This window comes from Apus apus, chromosome 4 (assembly GCF_020740795.1).
Source record: "Apus apus isolate bApuApu2 chromosome 4, bApuApu2.pri.cur, whole genome shotgun sequence".
Classification (NCBI taxonomy): domain Eukaryota; kingdom Metazoa; phylum Chordata; class Aves; order Apodiformes; family Apodidae; genus Apus; species Apus apus.
This window is the reverse complement of record NC_067285.1, coordinates 106,756,670-106,779,999: the sequence shown is the minus strand read 5'-3', so window position 1 is coordinate 106,779,999 and position 23,330 is coordinate 106,756,670. Positions and strand designations below refer to the sequence as shown.

The 23,330-nt window shown below is 37.6% G+C and overlaps 1 protein-coding gene across 5 annotated transcripts in view; it reads left to right on the top strand.

The window, feature by feature from the left end:
- NSD2 (nuclear receptor binding SET domain protein 2) overlaps nucleotides 1-23,330 on the top strand; it is a 98,938-nt gene that overhangs the window by 34,886 nt on the left and 40,722 nt on the right. For all 5 annotated transcript variants that reach the window (XM_051619946.1, XM_051619942.1, XM_051619943.1 and 2 more), the window contains exons 2-3: nucleotides 5,549-6,174; nucleotides 21,411-21,576. In XM_051619946.1, the coding sequence (XP_051475906.1) occupies nucleotides 5,578-6,174; nucleotides 21,411-21,576 (763 nt within the window). In that variant the 5' untranslated portion in view covers nucleotides 5,549-5,577. The remainder of the gene's footprint in view (nucleotides 1-5,548; nucleotides 6,175-21,410; nucleotides 21,577-23,330) is intronic.

The window sequence follows — 23,330 nt, the reverse complement described above, 5'->3', positions numbered from 1 at the left end:
ATTAGGTTCTGAAAGTTTATCTGTTGGGGAGGGAAAAATGCAAACCCAAAACAATTTAAAAAAGATAAATTCTATTTTTTTCAAAAAGAGTTGGTGGCAAATAAATGTCAGTGCAACTGTAAGTACGCTAACCTTTTCCACACAATTTTCAAAATTTGCAAATGTGTGTTACATCTCTGTAAACATTATTATATATCAATGTAAATAATTTTCATGTACTCATTTAGAAATACATTGTCGGTCTTGCCACCTGGCTGGCTAACTGAAATCATTGCATATCTACTGCACAGCTAATGAAGTCTTTACTTCAGGTGCTTTTAAACTTAAAACTGGCTCCTTTGGATGAAAATTTCCTTTTTCTTCTTTCCCTAAGTTTTTTCTAAGAGTAGTGGTAAATAGTTAGAAAGTTTTGGTGTAGTAATTTTAAATTCTTTATCAGCTACTACATTACTACTTCATGAAAGACAATGCTTTTGAATTCACTTAATAGAGCTAGTTTGTAACAATTTTTGGTAAACTCACAATGCAATTTTCAGTTACGCATTTTCTTCTTCTAGAAGTAAATTGTTTTGATTCTGTAGTAATTCGTTATTTTAATATAGGGAAGAACAGTCACAATGTACTGTGTGATTGTGAATATGTTTCTCCTCTGATATTTTACGTTTTTTATACAAGATAATGTGAATAAGCATACTCAGGTTTTCATATGTATTAGCAAGTATGTGTTGCAGCTTGAATAATCTCTAAGTATTTTGTCTCATTCTGATCTGAAAATAGGAATAACCTTTGGTCTTAAAATTGATGAGAGAATGGAGAAGACTTATTAGAAAGCTATCTTTACAGAAAAAAGCAGCAGTCATGTATTTGCTTTTTCAGTGCCAGCTGAAAGCGTGATTTGTAGGTAATAAAAATAGATTTTGTCAATAAAGTTATCTTATTGTGAATTTGTATTTAGGTGTGTCATCTTCCCCTCCTAAGTAATTCACCTGAGAAATGGCTTTAAGAAAACCCTTAGACAAACAGAAAGTAGCATTTAGTAGTGATGCTTGTTGTTGACTGCTTTCTCTCTTAACTTCCTTTGGCAGAATTGGGAGGAATGGACTACTCCATTATTTCTGACACACAAGAAAGGCATTTATGAAATTGCAGCAGATGGGGAAGAAATGAATACTAAATACCACATAAATTATAGTGGCCTGGAGAGTGAGTGAGGAATCTGACATGCAGATTAACTGTATTTGGCTCATAACTCCTGTCAGATGATGGACCTTCATGTAATTAATAACATTATTTAAAATGTCTGCAAGAAAATTTGCCTTACATAGAACCTGGGTTGTTTTTTTTAGTGTGAAAATGTGTACAAAGCCGTTGCAAGGACTGTCTGGTTGTTGTTGTCCAGTTAAAGTACCTAGAGTCCTTTCTGTGATAAGTCACGGCTCCTTTTTGCTTACTGAAAGCTATTTGTTCACAAGCCAAAATATCATGTTTATTCAGCAGACTCCTTGGCTATAGTGTTTTTTCCTCTTTCTTAGTGAAAAATGGTACTTGTTGGATCACCAGACAGTCAATATGGAACAATACTATCTTAAGCTCATTAGCTGCTACTAGTGTGTGGTGCTTTTGTCCCCTTCCTTTCCCTGCCCTTCCCCTAGTTTCCTTTTCTATAGATACAGTCATCTAGAAAAAGATAAGAGATTGCTTTTGCTTCTGTGTGATACTGCTGGTCTTAGTGTGAGTGCACTTAATTTAACTACCAAATCTAATCATATGCTTAGCTGCTTCAGGACTGTACTCTGATAACTGATCAACCAGGTCATGGCTATGATCTATCTCATTTCACTCTTTGATGTCCTGTCTTCTAGATCTTGCATTAGTTCTAAGCTTATAGTGCTGCTTGATTATCTGTTGCTGATCATTTTTTTCCTTACCTCTTCTTTTCTGCTCTATTGTCCTCTTCTCACAAAGAGCATAGTCCTTTTTCTTGCTTTGATGTAGTACTACCATAAAATTTAGATAGCAAAGGTTGTGCAAAATTTAACTAGCTTCAATTTTGCTCGTTTTTCTTGAAATCCTTTTTTATTCCTAAGTGTAGATTTGCTAGCTTCTTCCGCTTAACCAGACCCAACCCCACAATGTAGCTTCTATTTTTACAAGGAGGCCTGAGATGTGTATTGACAATTTCCCTCCATTGGTTCTCCTAGAGATAGTGACTGACCTGCAACTTGCTCTCATCTCCCCAGTGGGTACTTATAGGTATCCACTTATAGGTACTAGTATCTATTATCTCTGCCCATTATTCTGCCTCTTACTTTAAGCCTCTTCTCATTTGGCTCTGTTAAATTTTTATACAAACATGGTCTATTTTCCATACTCTATAATCTGTATCTAGTGGTTCTGATGAACTTACTGTCTCAAATTAGTGCCTTTGTCTTCATCTTGCCGTTTACTATTGACCTAGGTACATTGACTTCCTTTTATCAGTTATATCCCTGGATTTGGATTTGTTGTCCCTTTAGGCTTTTGAGGGGCCTTTTTCCATGCTTTCAGCTGTTTGTAGTGACCTGTGTTAGAGACAATCATTAACAACCTGCACTCACTGATGTGCTAAAATGTGCATGCTATGTGTCTTCAGACATATTTAGGCAAATCAAGGTAACCCCTAGAAGTTCAGGGTTTTTCACTGCACGGTCTTTATTTTTGTGATGTGGAATTAGAACCCTTTGGCTTATTAGCTAGAAGGAGAGTAACTTGATTTCTTTAAGCCATGTCTTTGCTCTTAGTTACTGACTGGTCGTTGTCTAGACAAGGCCCTGAGCAACTTCATCAGTGTTGGCCCTGATTTAAGCCGGGGGTTAGATTAGTTGTTCTGAGGAAGTCCCTCCCAGCCTAAGTTATTCTGTAACTCTGGTGGTTTGTATGTTGGAAACTCTTAAGCTATCACTTTTTTTTAATGCATCTAGTGTTTTGAGATTGAGTATACCAGTAAGATAGTCTAATTTTGTTATTTGTTCCTTTTTTGAGTTGTCCTAGCCCGCTTCAAGCTTGGTAACTTTCTAGCCTACAGAAGTGATGAAGCTAAAAGTTAACTAATATTAAGCAGAACAGAAAAATACTAGTAGAATTATGGATGAAAATAGTTACAAAATGCAGATGTCTCAATCCAGAAATTCAGATCCTGGTAGGCACCTAACAGATCCATATTAAAAAATGTTTTTCAACTTAACCATGTGGTTGATGGACAGGAGGAAGTCACACAAGGCACTTTTGATGCCTCTTGTGAGAAGGTGTGATGAGAGGCAGCCTGTCAGGCAGGGAAGTGGGGAGCTGCCTGTTTGCAGCTCTGGCTGGTTCTGGCAACCACTGGAGGGCGTCTGCAGCCGCAGAAGAGCTGCTCACTTGTGGGCTTGCTTTTTAGCTACACGCAGTTTAGATGCCTAAATCAAATCTCAGTTTTGCATTCTGGTTCACTCTGTTAAGAATCTTTGGGAAGAAAGTACAGATTTTGCAACAATTCAGTGGTTTGGGTTTTTGCTAAAGAATTTTACTGCTATCTCTGTAACCAGAAGTGTCACATGTTCCATAATGGGTTTGGCTTTTGCCTGGAGGTTTGTAGAATTTGTCAGCAGTTGTTTCTTGAAATAAATATGATTTCAGTTAAATCTCTTGAATCACAGCTTGAAACATTGTCATATTATTAATTTGGCTGAGAGTCAGTCTCATGTCCATGTTTTCAGAGAAGATATTGTGAAAGCATATGAGTTATTGTTTGGTTTAGTGAGTTGCTTGTTCTGGGGGAGTTGTGAGTTTCCTTTTACCTCTGAGTCTTCTTCAAAAGACTTAATACAGTTGGCTCGTTTCCTCTCACTTTATCAGAAATTCTATTGGTAATTCAGATTTCATCTGACTAAAGAATGATTAGAATCTTTCCTGATACATATTCACTTGGTGTCCAGGTATACTTGCTTTCTTTTTAATTTAAAAGTTTAATTTCAGCTTTTCAGGCTGTTTGTCCCTGGAGAATGGTTTTAGTCTCTCAGATGAGTCTTTATAACTTGTATGGAGAGATACCATTTATCTTGTAGTTACCTTAAAGCTGCTTGTTAGGGACACAGGAGCATTGGCTAAGGAGTGATTGAGTTACAATTTTTAGATTTTATTTTTTTTCTGAATCATTGTGCATGAAAAGGTTTCATGTTGGCCAGTTTTGGCTTTGAGTTCAGACCTGACAACCTTAAGAAGATTTACCAGGCAAGGATAATGCTAAGTTATAGGCATTTATACATTGCTACTCCTGATGTAGAGCTAGCAAATATGCAAGTTTCAGGAAAACGCCAGTTGTAAGCATTAATAAACAAGGTGGTGAGATTTAGAAGAGATTTCTTCCATAGAAACTGACAATTCAATAGTTATTCATCATGGGGTTTGCTGCACTTTTTTGGAAGTGTGTGAGACTAGATTTGATGAATTTTTGATTCGATGTGACAAGTTCTTGGACTTAATCATATATAAAATTGGTTACCTTGAACATGGATATGATGATTATTATGCTGAGCTTTCACAATATTTATGATGGTGTATTTCTCTATATCATGTATACACTGGACCTGGTAATATGAAAAGTATCCATATAATTTAAAAAATGGAAACAATGGTCTTGTCTGGTCTAGGAGCACAAAGGAGTCATTCTGCTAGATCCATTTTTTGCTACGTTACTATAATGTTGAAGTGGACAGGATTAGCATTTAGAACCCTCAGAAAACCTGCCTAAAGCAGATAATAGTACTATTTTAACTTGTTGTATGTTTTCAAATTTCTGAATGAAAAATGGGAGTTAGATGATGTTGTTATTAAAAAGCTGAATATCCAGCAGTTATTTTGACCATTTAAATTCCGCACAGTGTGACAAGTGGCCTGAAGGATCAGCTGTTTCCCAGTGGGCTGGTGTTCATGATACAAAATGCTCACTTTTTATTCATTCTCATAGCCAGAACACTTTGGGATGTATCTGAGCTGTGGTGTTTCCTCTGGAGGTGTGCTTTGATAGAAGATGGAGGTCCCGTTTGTAGAGTGAGGAAGAGAAACTTGTGATGCTGCTGTCCATGGTGTAGGTGCTGCAGTAAACCAGCCTGTGGGTTTTTTAGGCTGGCACAACCTCAAGAAGTAAATTCATCTGTTTTATGTTGTTGCTGATGATATTATCTTAGGTCTGACTCTTACTTGTTTTAGACCATGCAGTACATTTGAGTAATTAGTATGGGTAAGACTCGTGTTGTAGATTGTTAAAATGAAAGCTATTATTTTTTCTCTTGGCTTTTGTTTTAATAAAATTGGTTAATCAATCTGGTTTTGTTGGACTTTTTCATAATGCACATTAACAGATGCTGAAGTATTTTGGTTATGTAGATTTTAAGGAACACTTTTTTTTAGTAAAACCTGAAAGAAGTACATTGAGTGTTGTATTAGTGGGGACATAGCTGTCTGAATACTTGATAGCTTTTGGCATTTCTTTATTATTGAAAATATTCTCTGTCTTTTTGTCTTAATGTAGCAGTGTAAGACTGGAAACATCTGGGCTGAATGGACTTTAGCATCAAAAGAAGTTCTCAACTGTTAACTCGAAAAATTAACTACATCAAAATGAAGCAGGTACCAGAGATCCTTGGAAATACCAATGGGAAAACTCAGAATTGTGAAGTGAATCGTGAGTGTTCTGTCTACTTGGGCAAAGCACAACTTTCTGCCACTCTACAAGAAGGTGTCATGCAAAAATATAATGGCCATGAGGCTCTTCCATTTATTCCAGCTGATAAATTGAAAGATCTAACATCTCGTGTGTTTAATGGTGAGTCTGGGGCCCAAGATGCCAAGCTGCGCTTTGAAACCCAGGAAATCAAGGGAGTTGGAACACCACCCAACACTACTCCTATCAAGAATGGCTCTCCAGAAATTAAGCTGAAAATCACTAAAACCTACATGAATGGAAAACCTCTTTTTGAATCTTCCATTTGTGGAGACAATGGTGCAGATGTGTCTCAGTCAGAGGAAAATGAACAAAAACCGGCAAACAAGGAGAGGAGAAGCAGAAAAAGAAGCATAAAATATGACTCCTTACTTGAGCAGGGTCTTGTTGAAGCAGCATTAGTATCAAAGACTTCAAGCCCCACTGAAAAGAAGGTAGTACTTTTCTAAATTCTTTGCTTAGCTAGATTTGTTAATTTTACTGAGATTTCATTTGTTCATGTGCTAATCTTCATTACAGGTATTTCAATAGGTGCTTCCCACAAACAGATCACTTACTATGGTACTTGGTCTCAACAAAGGACAGATAAACTCTAGTTCTGGTCTGTGTTTCTTGTCTATGCTAGGAGTATCCCATAAATTCTGGTTCCAAATCAGTAAAAGTCTCCAGGGCAAATTGAGGCACGTTGTACTACAGAAAGTGTGAAACAGAAGCTTTGTCCAGATGTGTAGCCAAGACCTAGCCCAGATGTGCACCTGGACAAGGGAGAGTGGGGAGGCCTCTAAATTTAGAGATGACCTTTAACTGTTGCAGAATGAGGTATTCTGGCTTCCTAATAACCAGATTCAGGAAAAAAAACACCCTATTTCTATATTCCCACTTCTGAATTAAAGAAAAATATATTCAGCCTTCAGTGGACTGGTGAGGTAAGCTTTTCACCTTCAGATTTTGGCAGTTGGAATGTAGTCCCTGGCATTATTTGTCATCTGAAAAGAGCTGACTTTGCTTGCAATAACCTAGTGAAATGTATTCCTTATAAAGGTCTAGATACTTGAATTGAATGTCATTGTTTCATGGTCAAGCTCATCTGTTTTTTGCTTCTTTTTAACATAGCTAGAAATTGAATGTTTAATTTTCTTTGCCAAGTTGTAAATAAGAATGCTGCTGGAAGCCTTTTTTCCTGCTGTTTTTAGTTTTTGTTGCTAGACTTCATTTAAATTAATGTGGTTTGCAGTAATTTTATCTAGGAGAAAAAAAGCTACATAGCAAGGATACTTCTGTGTGTATTAAGTTTCTCAGTGAGAAATTCAGAATAATGTTGTATATCAATGATAAACATTAACAAATTATTTGGCTAGTGAACAGATACTGTTTTTGCAAACTATAAAAGTGAAATGTATGTTTTCTGCCAGCTGCAGGTTTACTAGTTAATGTTGATTCTGACTTTCTCCCAAGGTCACACGTGCAGAGAAGCAGCACACACACAGCTGCTAGAGTACTGGTTTTATTTACCCTTCCTTTCATTAAAACTACTAAATAAATGAGTTTACAGAAAGGTGTAAATATTCTTTTAAGTGTCAGAAATAGATGTAATTTATTTATGATGGTGAGTATATTATTTGTCTTAGAAAGATCGATGCTGATGTTTTCAGGAATTTTATTAAAGAGTTAGGGTTTTTTGAAGTTTTGTTTAAGAGAATGTTTTAACATTAATTGATTCAGACTTCTCCAAATCACTACTCAAAAGCAAAAAGTATGGCCACAGTCAGTAGTTGGAGTAATTCTTTGCCCTATTCATTGTTAATGAGGACAAACTAAACTGAAAAGTGGTATATTTATTTGCATCAGCAACTCTAGCATATTTGTGTGACTTTTTTTTCTTTCTTTTAAGAAAGAGGATGGAGTATTTAATACACCCATCTACACAGTTTATGCTGAGGCCTTTCACATTGTTTGTTGATTAAGGGTGGCCTTTAATTTGTCCTGGTGAGCAGTTCATTTAAGATTAAAATAAAGGTTGTTCTGGCTTTTTTGAGTTGTCTCTTGGCCAAAAATGATGAGGAGAAAACCATGTCAACACTGTTTCCCAGCATGCTTGAGACTTGATGGCTGGGGAGTGATAGTGTCATTTGTTCCTGTGCCAAACCAGTGAGCTACCAAACTACCAAATCAGGACAATCACCTGCCTGATACCAGACTGTGCAATATTAGAACCCTCTTTTCAGAGCACTTGAAACTGAGGGTAATGTAAAAGCGTTTGAAGGTCACAAGATATTTTATGAAACAACTCCTCGATTGTTAAAAGTTTAGGGCTTTTCTTTCACAGGGAGGGTTTGCAACTGTGCAGGTTTAAAATACAGGAAAAAAACACATAGTATTAGGGAACATGCTGAAGGAGATTTTTCAGATGTTTTTCCACATATAAACAAGTTACATATATGTATTCTCTGTGATCCTAACTGTAATAACTTAATATCAGTGTTGTTTGGTTTCAGACCCCTGCTGTAGCTGTTATTTCATCACCAACATCCAAAGCCTTAATGTTAGTGCATTGTACTGTGGTTTTATGTAGCTGATTGTGGCTGCAAAGTGGAAGTAAAAGCAGATTAATTTTGCACTTGGGTATCGGTTTATTGCAGGTTACAAGTTAATGTAGAACCTGTTTGTCTGGTTTTATTTCTGGGTTGGTTTCTCTCTCAATTTCTTGTTTTCCAAGCTTGTACTCTTTTGATTAAGCAAAAATTGCCATGGTTCAAATACTGCCTTTTGTGTAAGGTAATTATATCTCTGATGGATATAGCAGATTACTGTCTTGCTGAGGTGAGAGGCATATCGTTTAACAAATGTTCCAGTGCTCTGTTGTTGGGTTTTCTTGTTGTATGGGCATTTTTTGTCATTATAGAGGAAGGCTGTAAAACTTTATCTGCAAGTCAGTTTTCACTTGGCAATAAACATGATGTGCTCAGCTCTGACGTGAGTTAAATGTTTTCAGGGCTCTGAGAAACAGCTGTACTGCTTTCACTTTCCCAAAGTAAAGGAAAGGAAGCAGGACAAGCCATGACTCTCTGTTTATTCCCCTCCTGCCTTTCATACTTTCTCCCCCCACCCCTGGTATCTCTCCATCTGAGGAGTTTATTTTAAAACCCAGGCCTCATCTGATAAGGCCTGGTGTAACAACTTTTATGCCCAGGCACTGCACTGATAGTGGTCTGACACCACCTCCAAATGTTCTGTGTTACCTGTGGTAGGTGTCACATGTTAGGTGTTTGAATTGATGCCAAACCCATGGATTCTGATAGTTACCTGCTTGGTAGTGCTGCTTGTGAGAGTGGCAGCATGCTTCAGTGCTAGATTTTGTGGTGGCTGTTTTTTGAGTCATGGCATTTGTCAGTTCCTGCAATGCTACCAGTTAGCAATGAGAAATTCCCTAGATTTTTCTTACTCAGCACTTTTGTTACAAGTGAAACAATCCTCCTGTTTGGAGGAGAATGGCAGAAGTTTACTTTAATATACTAATATAAAGTAACCAGAGTCCAATCCCTAGAGCAGTCCAGAATTTCTGTAGAAATAGAGTATGTATTACATCTGCAGCTCTCATGCTTGCAGTCCCAAAGTATGCCTGTGCTCTCTAACCCTAAAACAGCTCAGTAGGTGATAATGGCACATTTCAGCTTGTTCTGCATAAGCCTGTTTGGGCCTACAAGTGGCACGTTGCCCTTTTGGCATGGTTTCCTGGCATGACTTTCATGCACAAGTGCAGTAGTTCAGAAAAGCAACAGCACGGTGTCCAGAACAAACCTGGAAGTCTACATGCTGCTATACTTGCTAGTTTAGGGATTCCAGCAGTGCAAGATGTGCATGATCCAAAAATTGTACCTTCCACATAGCTTCCTATCCAGTTTTCTTGTAGTCTGCTTTTAGCATTATACCAGAAACTTGGCAGTTTAATTTTCTGCTTGGTACAGTCTATAATGACTTTGCAGCAGCTACATGAGGGGCAGTGGCAAATGAATGGAGGTATTCTGCTACCCCCCTGTCATGTGTTTATGTTGCCATTTCATCACCAAAGAGAAGAACTGTTCTGGCCAACTCTGCTATATCTGAGACCTGCATGATGTTATAGTGCCTTTCCCAGTGAAAGGCAAAGATTTAGGAACACGGTGAGGGTGGAACAGAAGCAGTCTGAGGATTATCTGCTGCTTTATATGCTTCAGTGTTACCTAAATGCAGAAAGATGGGGACCACTCAAGGTGGTGATATTGCTCCAATGCTTGCATCTCATCAGTAGAAACGAGCAGAAACCAACAAGTTCCTTCTGTAAGATTGGAAAGCTGTGCTCATCAAATGTTTGATTATCCTGTTATAGCTGTTGCAGCCAGATCCTGGAGTGACTTAATTAAAAAAAAAAAAAGCTAAAAGGAAAAAATGAAGTCAAATAAATGTCTTTTTCAGAAGACAGACTTCCTTTTTCATCATCAGTTATTAGGAATTCTTGATCAAGTACAATTTACAGAACTTGTCTTAAAATGTGCAGCCAAACTACCACATGAGTCAGGATCTGTAGCTGTAGGGTGAAATGAACTAAATTACTTTTTTAATAGGCTGTTCTTGAGGTATCAGATCCTGTCTTCAGGTGAGTGATAGCACAGGCTGTTTGGCTGATATAATCAGAATCCCAAAGAAGTTGGAGGAACCCTAAAAACCTCTTCTGGGTGATCCCTTCAGGAATGAGAAATAGCTTCTTACCCTTTTTGGAAGGATTCCTGAGCTACTGTTTCACATTTGCAGTTAGTAAAGGATTATGTTTAGCTGTGCCTTGAAAACTTTCTTGTGCCAAGCAGTTCACAATGTGCAGAACTGATTGTTACTTTGAAACTTTAAATTGTTTGCTCTTGACGCCTCATTGGAAAAATATCTGAAAGAACTACTTGTAGGTTAAAAAGCACCAAAAAACATACAGCATCAAGAGAGTGTAGTGCTTTAGGGGGAGGTAAGAAACTCTAAGTATTCTCAGAGTGGCTACAAAATTAATTATAGAAAATTTAAATATTTGTTCAGGGTTCTCCATACCAGACTTCCTGTTCTTGTATGTAAAAGTGGCTGAATTAAGTACACTTTCTGCATAAAACTGTCGTCTCAATTTGTAATGTGTAAATATATATATATGAAATAATATCTTGAAGTGGTGATAAAAATGCTATCTAAGACTAGCTCTACCAGGTTGGATCAAGGAAGCGATTTAATTCAGCACTTTGGCTGAGGGGGGGTGAGGTTCAGTGGAGGATGCATAATGGAGAGTATAGACATGGTAAATCCTGGAGTGATGCTCAGTTTGAATACATTCAGCCTCCAGCAGTTTGTGACTCAGAGGTTTCTAGAGCTAGTGACTTTGTATTTAGTAGCTGTAGGTGGATAAATTCATGGAAGATGACCTCAGGTTTTTTTTGAGCCAGTGTGGATTTTACATCCGTGACATAAAGTAATAAAGCAATATAGCAGCTCTTTTCAATTTGCCACCTACTTGTTTCAGTTGATTCTCTTATAATACTAGAAGTAGGGATCTTGAACAAAATTCTCAATTACTGATGGTTTTATAGATTTTCCAGAAACCTGCTCAATTTTTAATTTCAGCCTGAAGAGTCCTGGTGTATTGTCCCCATACAGGAGCCATTCCAGAATGTTACTTCTAATTATCATCGTTTTTCTGAACTGTGATGCCCTTTGGGTTCTGCTGTCTCTTTTTTTTTTTTGAGAGAGAGACAAGAGTGGGTGCACACTGTAGCATAGGAGGTTCCATGTAATACCAGAAAAAAACTTTACTGTGAGAGTGACAGAACACTAGAACAGGCTGCCCAGAGAGGTTGTGGAGTCTCCTCTGGAGACATTCAAACCCCACCTGGACACGTTCCTGTGTGATGTGCTCTGGGTGATCCTGCTCTGGCGGGGGGGTTGGACTAGATGAGCTTTCCAGGTCCCTTTCAACCCTTAAGATTCTGTGATTCTGTGAAGAGCAGTAGAGGACATTCAAGATACAGATGTATTGTGGATACATACAGTGGCATGTTAATGGTTTTTTTTTTAAATTGTTCTCAATTTAATTATTTTTTATTGTAAATAATACTTAGCATTTATTGACTCTTTACTCTTTTGGAGCACAGAGCCAGTTTTCTGTGGAAAAGAGCTGCCCAGATGTAATCTAACTAAAATTCAGAGAACATCAGCAGCTGTTGGACCGTTTCATACTCATCTTTGGTTTATGTGTTCCAGGACTTGTTCTATTTTATTTTGGTTTTTTGGGCATTATGGTGGAAGTGACAGATCAAATAAAGTGGTGAGCGGGCCACCTTCTGAGGAACTGGCATTATTTTATGTCTCAAACAGCAGATAGTGTGCCATAAGGCTGCTGAGAGATTAGTTACGCTTTTTTTGTTTAATTGATTTTGAAGTTCACTAGACTTATTCTCAGTTGTTGTACTGGTAGTGTGATTCAAATGAATACTATCATCTGCCCAGGGAGGTTGTGGAGTCCCCTTCTCTGGAGATATTCAAGACCTGCCTGGATACAGTCCTGAGTTATGTGCTCTAGGGGATCCTGCTTTAGCAGGGGACTGGATGATCTCTAGAGGTCCCTTCGAACTCTGACAATTCTGTGATTCCGTGATCTCAGCATCTCCTCTTAATATTGTCTTGACCATTACTGATGGGTGTGTTTTCACTGCTTTTCTGTCCCAAGATCTGGTGAAGACTTTCTGTTGCTCTGCTCAGTGATGTGTGTAAACAAAATAATGCATGTCTAACTTTCATATTTGGCTGGGAGTTAGATCTACAGTTCAGGGTTATGTTACAAGGATGGTTTTACAGGCAGATTTTTGGGAAACTGTAATGATCTGTACCAGATGTAATTTCTGGCCCTTAAGGCCCCTTTTTGTCAAGAAAGAAAAATGCTTTGTAGTAACCCTTAGGCAAAGTAGTGAAGGCAAAATATTTTGATCTGTCTTGATTGGCCTACTTCACAGGTTTCCTTGTTCTGGAGGGGATTTAATGCAGGACACATGAACTTTAAGATCTCCAAAAGAGATCTTTGTTCACTGACACTTTTTATGTTTGTTTATTGCCATGTTTCATTATCCTCCTATTAATAGATCCTACCAGGCTAGCATTTATATTTCTCCTCTTTGTGAATACTTGAAGTACCTACAGGAGTTGTTCTCTTGGGCATCGTAAAATAGGCAGTGACTGAAACTATCAGTTGTCAATAGTAAGGAATTAATTCCCTTCTGACAGAGAGGGGTTATAAAAATGCTTTATTTTGGAAGCCCCATGCAAGAAGGAAGACTGCATCTTTCACAGACAGTTGTTAAACAAGCCCTGCTGCACTTGCATGAAGAAGGGAAGTGAGTCAGTGGCCTCAGAGCAGCAACTCATGTTAGAAAAGCTTGGGTTGTATTGTTTTTGTTTGTTTTGGTAAACAAATGTCAAGTCAAGTGTTATGTTGAGGATGCTTGTGATGAAGTAAAATAATCTGGGATCTTGGTTCTTGTAGGATTGATAGCACTTTAATCATGTGCTTCATGATGCTTTACTGCAACGACTGCTTTATTTTAATATAAGGTTGGGGCATTTCTGGCTGGAGTTTCCCCAGGTTTTCTGTAGGTCCTTCATTGCTGAAAATAAGGAATGTTTCAAGGATATGCTTCAGCATTTCCAAATCAAAGTAGTGTCATTCAATTTAGGATTGGAGGTTTTTTCCCCCCAACTTGCACCTAGGCAAAGTTTTGTTCTAGTTCAGACTGCTTCTTTTAGAAGTGTTCTTATTGCAAAAATGTATCTGCCTTCACTAGAAAGCAATGTTCTGCAAGTCTAGTTGCCTGCTGGTTCACTATTATGTGGGCTCGGGTTTCTCTGTTTTCTACCAAGAGTATTAGGATTCAAAACATCCATCCTGGGATATTTGTGACCTACCAAGAGGAGGATGGATATCAGTTAAGAACTCTGTAGGGCCATAGAAGAGTGCTAAGGGTAAGGCTCTGAAACAGTTTCGGATCTGGAAAGTATGTGAAACCATTGTACATGCAGATAACAAAATACATATGGATATGGCATTCTGAAAATCTGTAGATAACGCTGAGATGATTTGGTTTGCATTCTGTTATCCTGTGTGAAATTCATATGGAAATTATTCAGAAATAACTTTTATGTGCCAGAGTTCCTCATGGCTCTACAATCATGCTTTTCCAGACTTCTGTAGCATTTCAATTCAGTCTTACATACCCAGATACTGCATCAAAAGGTTAAGCTTTTTAGGGTGGATGAAGGTTAAAGTTGGATGTTGGCAGAAATCTTTTTCTAATACTCAGTGTAAAAAAAGTTTTCATGTATTGTGATCAAGCCTCGTCTGATTTAAGTACCTATTTCTGAAATGTGGAACCTTTCAATAATAAGCCAATAACTTACAGTTTAAGAGGTCATCTAAATGTAAATGCATAAATTCAGTAAAGCAGATGAAAGGAAGTGCTCTCTGCGTTTTTAAGAAAGGTTGAGGGTTGGGATGTGTTCTAGAAGTGGATCCATTTGTGAATGATTGTTTCTCTTCAACTCTTTACTGTGAAAAAAAGAGTTCTATCCTACTCACTAATGTGACACCCATCCACAAGAAGGGCTAGAAGGAGGATTCAGGGAATTACACATCTGTCAGCCTGACGTTGGTACTGGTAAAGATCATGGAGAGGCTCAATTGAGTGAACTCACACAGCAAGTGTGGGGCAGCCAGGGGATATGGGCCAACCAGCATGGGTTTATGAAAGGGAGGTCTTGCATGACAAACTCGATCTCTTTCTAGGACCAAATGGCCTGCCTGTTGGATAGGGTGAAGGCTGTTAATGTTGTCCACCTAGACTTTTGGTAAGGCCTTTGACACCATCTCCCACAGCATTCTGGAAAAGCTGGCAAATTGTGGCATAGACAGTACTTTCACTGGGTAAAAAACTGTCTGCACGGCTGGGCAGTTGTGGTAAATGGGGTCAAATCTAGTTGGTGGCTGGTGACCAGTGGTGTCCCTCAGGGCTCAGGTTTGGGGCAGGTCTTGTTCAACATCTTTATCGATGATCTGGATGAGGGTGTTGAGTGCACCCTCAGTAAGTTTGCAGATAACACCAAATTGGATGGGAGTGTTGATCTGCTTGAGGGTAGGAAGGCACTGCAGAGGAACTTGGACAGACTGGATCGATTGGCCAAGGTCAATTGTATGAGGTTCAATTACATCAAGTGCCAGGTTCTGTGTTTCAGTCAGAAAAACCCCAGGCAGCACTACAGGCTTGGGGAAGAGTGGCTGGAGAGCTGCCCTGCAGAAAGGGACTTGGTGGTGCTGGTGAGCAGCTGGCTTTACGTGTCGAACAGCATGCCCATGGAGGTGGTGGAGTCACCATCACGTTATTCAAGAAACGTGTAGATGTGGCACTTCAGGGCATGCTCCAGTGGCCAAGGCTGTGGGGGATTTTTTGTGGGGGATTTCTGGTGGGGTATGTGTGGGTGTGTGTTTTTTTGGGGTTGGGGTTGTGTTGTTGTAGGTTTTTTTGTTTTGTGTTGATTGTTGGACTCTGTGATCTCAGAGGTCCTTTCCAACTATGGTGATTCTGTGAAAATGCCATGTTAAGTTTATTTCTAAAATACTTGCTCATATAGTGTTTGTTTAAAGGAAGATTGGTAATTTGGATAGACAGATTTGTTTTAAAATGTAAAAGCATCTTAAAAAATATTCTCATCTGCTGGAGACTTACTAATGGGGAACCAAAGCCAGAAAAAGAATTGAAATGTAACCGGGAGTTTAGACGTTGGTTTGAAATACAAATTTGAGCTTTTATCTTGTTTTAAAGTCCATAATTACATTATGAATCCCTGTCTAAACTTACATGGTTTCCTTCTGCTTACTTTTCCTCTTGGAGGGAATGCTCCTGTGTGGTGATATTCAACATGCTGTCCAGAAAATGCTTGAGATGAGTTTGTGGAATGAAATGGAGGAAACCAACCTATTGTCACAAAACTTACTTTGGTTTCAAAGAGCCTCAGCCAACACAGAAGTTTTCAGGGAATCTGCAAGAAGAGCAGGGATTTTTCTTCAGCCTTTTTTGTCCTCTTGTTTTATAGCTTTGCCATCTAAGCACACAGAAGAAAAAGAAATTCGAGATGTGGCATGAAGATTCATACTTAGTGTCTTCTGTGAGTTTAATTCTTCACACTGCCAGATTTTAGCCCCTTTTTAGTAATTGAAGAAAAAATTAAGTTGTTAGTAATAGAAGAAAAGATAACTTGAATAAATTTAATGTAATTGCTCTTGGAAATTGAATTTGAAATATTTTAGCTAAATCTGTGGCTTGGTATAAACCTAACAAACCATCCCCAAGTATAGTTTGTTCATTTTGATCTGGGCCTTTTGTGACCTTTCCCCCCTCAGTCTTTACCTCACTGCACAATATAATGCATGTTTTATAAGCATGTTGCAGATTGAATTGTGTGGAAGTTGATGCAATGACCTTTTGAGGGCTACAGTCTTTGGATGCTCTGCTGAAATGGCCCTTTCTGTTTTACAGAAGATGGAACACAAAACTTTGCCAACTCATGGCTTCTTTCTTTATGTTTTCTCTTCCTTCTCCATTTTGTAATAATAATCCAATGTTTTCTCTTAACCTTCTTGTAAGGGTCTGGTTTACTCTTTAGTCTTCTGCCTAAAACATTCTCTTTGTAGACAATTATTTGCTAAATATGTAATTAAGCAAAATTCTTCCATTAGATAATAAGCAGAATATAACAATACAAAGTGGAAAAACGTATTTTTATCCTTAATACGTTCAGTTACTTGTGGTTTGCTATCTAAATATATCCCCTCGTATGCCAGAACGTGGGAGTGATTTGGATAAACAGCAGGCCTCCAAGGACTTGTCCTTCTGGGATGAACAGGTTTACTATGATGTGTGAATTATAACCTTAGTGAAAAAAAAAGAACAAAAGACTGAGGAAGTTATGTCTGGGAAATACTATCTTTTTACAGACAGAATCCTTTAGCATGAGCACTGGCCATTTCTTAACAGACTCAGGTTGCCACCCTTTTCATTTGAAGCAATAGTGTGTATTGAGAATTTTGCATAGATTGTATTCAACTGTAGTTGTAATTTTTTTATTTGCGGGGATTTTACTTTGAGGTTTATGTCTTCAGTCACAGAGAAGAAGCTGTTTCTCTGTCCTGAATGACTCACAGGGAGAGTAGCTGCATCTCTCCTTTCGTTTGCCTGAAGACTGCATAGTGGCTTGTCTTTTGTCAAATTAAAATTCCTGAATCTTTCAGGAAGCAAGGGCTTTCCTAAGAACATAACTGTGATTGTGGTTTTTCAAGAAAAAAATGTTTGGTATAATTGTCCTAATACATTGTCTGTTTGCTTGTTTATAGTGTCCTAAATCATTGGTGAATTCAAATGGCAGTACAACACTTCAAAAATAATATTTTCTGTTCCATTGCTCCCTTTTTCTCCAGACAAGCCTTCTGCCTCTCCTGAACCTCTGAAAGGAATGGAGTTTGTTCTACCACCACTTCCTTAGTTCACTATTCTTCCTGGTACAGAAGCAAGAGAAGACAAAACATTTTTACTTATATTTTTATTATACAAGTCCATGATAGGAAATAGGAGTATTACTGGATGAAACACAGCACAAGTAGATAATAGTACCAGAAAAATATGTGATCTTGGGCAGCAAGCAGTATCACTCATTCCATAGTAAAGAAACTTGTTTGACTGTCTTAAGCTTTATGTGAAACTTTGATTCAAAGTACATTTTAATTGCATATATTCTGTTTAGGGGCCTTGATTATTTTGGTTTAGTTTCCTTGTAATGCTAGTAGATTTTTTATTTTATTCTGAAGTGCAAGCAGTCTGTTTGGCCTTCTATTGTAGTGCAGTCCAAGGGAAGTTCTTGGATACAGGATGGAACTGAATTGAAAATGAAAACAGAAAGGGAGATACCAGATAGCTGCAAGTTTTTCAATATATGCTTCTCCATTATGTTACACAGGGGAGAGCATTTGCTGTCTTGTCTTATCTTGTCTTCATCCTCTTTTTTTTTCTTGTCCGATGCTAAATTCTGGTGGTGTGTTCTTCTCCAATTCTCAACATTCTTCTTTATCTTATCCCTTTTTGATGGTTTACAGCTAGATAATTGTTTTTTAATTATTTCTATAGTTTTCCTGGCTTGTACAGTGAAATACTAGCTTTTTGATGCTTCAGGTAATTTGCAATAATTTTGTCCCTTGTGTACTAATCTCTCCTCATGCTCTTTTCATAACAGAGTCTACAAGCAAACCTAAAGCTCTCAGTTCAGTAAAGATGCTGCCTTTAAATGCCTTTTTCTTTCATCATTTTAAGATTGTTTTAAACTCTGAAATTACCTGTCACTCATGCTGTGTTCTTGTCTTGTCATATTCATTAGTCAGACTGGAACTAAATGGAAACTGGTTGGATTCTTTTGATTGGATGTGGGCAAAGTTAATTAAATACTAGTGTTTTGTATGTCCAAGCTACTCTTTGGGCTGGTAGAATGCTGACTGCAGTGTCAGAAATTTTTTTCAATCTGCCTGTCACTCATTGCTTATTGGAAGTGCTGAGAGAATCAGCAAACAAATCTGACATGTTCAGTGCAGAGGAAAGGCATGGTAAATTTTCTTTCCTTTTTGGTCCTTCTCAACCCATCGCAGTTGCTGAACCAAATGAGTTTCTAAGGATGCTTGGTACTCCTCAAGGTGTAATTTCTCATAGAAAAACTCAGTTGCAGTAAGGGAGTTACTCCATTCCACACCACACCCCCTGGATGAAAAAAACTTAAAAATGTGACCAAGTGCCTTCCAGAGCAGCTCTTTTGTTAGGATATTGGAATTCAGGAGTTTCTATGTCTGCCATACCAACTAGTGTAGTGTCTTGTTGAGTGGCTTGTATATTCAGTGGTAGGACTAGTCTGTGTGGGAGTCATCACCTGCTCACCCAAGCTTGGACTGCTCATTTATGTAACTTCTCTGCAGTCTAGTGTTCAAAAGGGGAAAAAATATCCTGGAATTCCCTTACAAAGTAGAAAAGAAATATTACCACAAGCTGTTTTCCTCCCTCTGTTTAGAACAACTAGTTTAAATTTTGGGAGAAGGTGATTCAGGTGGTAGCAGTCTCAGAAGTATATGCTAGAAATGTCACCTCACTGTTTACTTTGGGGTACCTATTCAATAGATCAGAGTAATTCTCAGAATGAGAAAATGAAATTAAATCAGAATGATGTGGGAAAGTAAGATGGAAGTGAGTGAGTTAACGGTGATATTTTCTGTAGGTTTGAAAATAACCTTGTGAGAGCTTTAAAAAAAATTATGTATGTAGTATTCTGTACTGTATTTTGTTACTCTTTAAAATTATGCACATTTTATCAGTAAAAGAAAGCATAAATCCAGCAAGCATTGTATACATAAACCTTGTGGGTTTTATCAGAGCCTGTCATTTTAAGTTTTGTTTGTTTTTTTTTATCAAGATCCAGTATAGTAAAAGTATTCTGGGCATTTAGTAGTGAAGTTCTTGTACGTACTTTGAAATGTGGTATTCACACGTGTGCTGCCACCCCTTTTAGATGATGCTGCAGTAAGAAGCCCTTCTAGAGCTTTCTCATTATTCCAGCTAGCTCCCTCTCAGACTGTGGTGGTAAATCTTTGCAGCTTAATTGCACTTTCTGAAAAATACACGGACTCATAAATTAAAAATGAGATTCAGAATCCTGAGTAATATAAATTTCTGAGAAGTTAACTCATTGAGAAATATTTTCATCCCACCTATTTCTTTTAAATGATGAAGCTGGTTTGTGTGTGTTAGGATTAATGTTTTTTCTGGGTCTATTCTCGGCATATGTATTTCTTAACTTTTGGCTTTCAAGTATAACTTTTCATGTCATGTTTAACTGCTAGAAGAAGCATTTGAGTTTTCACATCTGCTTGAAATCTTTTAGGTCTATTGAGAGTGCTTGACTTGAGGCAAGCTGAGTGGGAGGGGTTTCCTGACAGTCTTAGAGAATCCTTAGAGAGCCAAAAACCTTGAGACATGGGAACATGGCTCTAGCTGGAAGCACATGAACCAAGCCTGAATTAATCAGAAAAGCTGAATCACTGGATGAGTAATGATTCCTAACAATCAGATGACATAGCATCATGTGTGTTTACCAGGCAGAGCTTTAAAAGCTTGGAGGAAAGGAGTTGTTGAGTACATGGATCTTTAGGGTTTTTGATTGGATGTACCCCTGTATTTGAGTTGCAAAAAAAATAATGTGCTGTTGCAGCACATCAAAGGTGTTTGTTGTTTGTGTTTGAAAAATAATGTGTAATTAATTAGTGATGGTAATATTCTCTGGATTTAAAAATCTGTGCAAGGTAACCTGATATACTCCCATTCACCATAAGGCTCCAAATACTTGTTTCTGCATTCTAGATTTCCAGTTTCTTAAGTGTTCTTTCTTTCTTTTTGCCACTTTAATTAAAACAGATTTTTGCTCCAGATGTAACATTAAATCCACTGAAAACCTGAAGCTCCAGTCCACCTCTGTATATTGAGTTGGTACTATGTAAGATGAATGATAAAACATGTTGCACATTAATTTAGTACTGGAAAAATTAAAAACCAAATTAAAAATGTGATTTTTTAAAAAAATATATATCTGTAATGAGACACATTCTGTGCTTTCCTACATTCAGAGTTAGTGCTTACCTAGATAAAGGTGTTCATTATTTATATCAAATAGAACAGATAAAGCCAAAAAGACAAAATGTAACTAGCTTTGTGAAGTGTTGGCAAATGAATAAATGTCTGTGCTGCTGAACTTTGTTATGATGCAGTAAAAATGTGTCTGTCATAGAGGAACTTAAAAGTCCCCTGTAGTTACATCTGTCCCTCAAAGTGGAAGTAAGTCTGTAATTGTTTTCCAATAGCTAAAATAGCTTTAGAGCACCAGCTGAGCACTCTCAAGCTTCTGCTGCTAGAACTGGAATGGAAAAAAAATTCTTGGAAAAAGGTGGGGAGAAGGGTTCATGTCACAAATTCTTATGAGGTAAAAAGAAAGCTGAATGATGCAGAGTTTGGGGTTTTTTAGCTGTTTATGTCTGAATAGAAATTAGATAAATAAAGACAGTGTTTCAATCTATTCTAGTTTGAGGTTTTATTTTTATTAATTTACAACTACATCCAGTGCTCAGTTAATGCGTTTGAAATGAAAGTAAACCTTCTTGATGGTCTCCCAGCAGTGACTTACAAAGATGAAGGCAAACCACAGCTTATTTGCCAATATTTCTAACTAAAAACAAAAATATAAATGGAACTTGGAATTTTTTTGCTGTGAGAGAACAAAAATTTTAATGTAAAGGTTTTATTACACATGAAATATAATAATTGTTTATAAGCAAACTTGGTAGCTCTTTATTCTGGTAAACAGTTCCGTTTTTCCCCTCCTTTCATTACCACTGTGGAGTTTATTACATATAATAAGAATGTTTAGAAAGAATATTAACTGTGTTTTGTTTTATATTTTTGTGTATTATTTACTAATCCTAGTGCATATCTGAAGAAATGTGGTGATAGGTTTGTGTCATTTTTTTTTTTAATCTTTTAAGGCTCCTGCTAAGAGAGATCCAACTCAAAGTACTGTCAAAGAAGACAAAGTCCATCTGTTGAAGTATAATATAGGAGATCTAGTATGGTCAAAAGTGTCTGGTTTCCCGTGGTGGCCATGTATGGTTTCTGCTGATCCTGTTCTCCATTCCTACACTAAACTAAAAGGTATGTCAGTGGTGCTACAAACAGATTTCTTCAGATATACATAACCAATGTTTTGGAAAATTCTGTTCTTCATTTTACCCATTCAGTTGTATCAATAACAGAATCAGCTCCTTGTTGTCAAGAGGAATGTAATAATGTAAACGCTATTCTTGAGCATATAGCAGACAGAGCTTTTTTTCCACTATGTCTTTTTAACTGTAAATGTTCTCTGAAAGATGTCAAATTGTGATCTATGAAATTGTGTGAAGCCTTATTAAAAAATTACCTGGTGGTACTTTCTGTTGTTTTTATGGAGAAGCTTGGAGAAGTGATGTGGGTTTAAAATTTTATTAAAAACTAATGGGAATTGAATACTCCTGATGATTATGCTTTATTAAAAGTAGTCTGTATTTCAGGAAGCTAAGTTTTCTTCATAGAATCTATACTGTTATATACAGACATTAGTTTATTCTAAAAGCAGGGACTACCAAGTGTTGTTAAATTTTTAAGTAGGAATCTGTACATTTTCTTAATCTCATTTGCAGCTTTGTTCTCTGCTCTGACACCTGAAACTTTTTAGGCTTATCTGTGCTGGTTGTGGAATGACAAAGTAATGCAGGTTGGGAAGGAGCATTACAAGTGATGCTGTCTCCAAGTTAGAGCAGGTTACTCAGGATCTTGTCCAGTTAAATATTTAATGTCTTCAAGGATGGAGACTTCACAGCTTTTCTGGTGACTGGCAGCTATTACAGCAAGAAGACTTTTTCCTTTATCTAGTTTAAATTTCCTTTGTTTCACCTTGTGTCCATTGCCTTTTATATTTATGTGAATCAGATTGATAAGGCACAATATGCCCTTGGTGAGTCTGTGCTGGCTATTCCCAAATACCGTCTTGTCCTTCATGTGCTTGAACATGTCTTCTAGGAGAATCTGCCCCATAATCTCGAGAGTGAACTGGTCAGCCTAGCTTGTAGTTCCCCAGATCATTTCTTTTGTTTCTTGAATATAGGTTTGCTTTTTGCAGTCATTGGGTGTCTCCCCTGATGGTTGTGACACTTCCAGAATTGTAGGGATCACTCTTGCAATCACACTGGCCAAAACTTTCATCTCCCATCTGGTCCCATAATCTCATAGATGTCCATTGTTACTAAGTGCTCCCTGACTTTTTCTTAATACACTGTGGGTAGTGCCTCAGCCTTGCAGCCTGGATCACTAGAGTGAGGGACCTGAAGGCTTGGGGGCAGATGTTACAGTTTAGCAAGCAAACAAAAAACCTGAGGCAGAGAAGGGATAGAGTACCCCAGTCTTTTCTGTGTCCTTTGTGACTCAGTCTCCTGCCCCAGTATTCCTTAGCCTTTCTTTTGCAACTGTTGTGTTTACAGAAAATCTAGCTGCATGTTGCATTCCTCACTAGTTTTAACTCCAGCTGAGCACTGTAAACTATTTTTTACTATGTTTATGCTAAACTAATGAAAGCTTAGAAAACCTGAAAATGGAATCCAGAAAACTCTCAGATGAAGGAGAAAAGCAAGAAGTTAATAAGTATATAAAATCGAAGTAGGAGCACATAACTTAGTTTTGATATTTCTGAAGGAAATGTGTGTTGGACTTTTAGAGCGGTAGGTGGTCAAGCTGGATAATGAGTGGAAGGCTGCATTTTCAAAGAAACAAATCTAAGGGTTTTAATAACCCACAGTAATTTTCTGTGAAAAAAGACCAAAGTCACACCGCTGTAAGTTAATAGTGCTGCTTATAAAAAGCGTGAAGTAGAACCT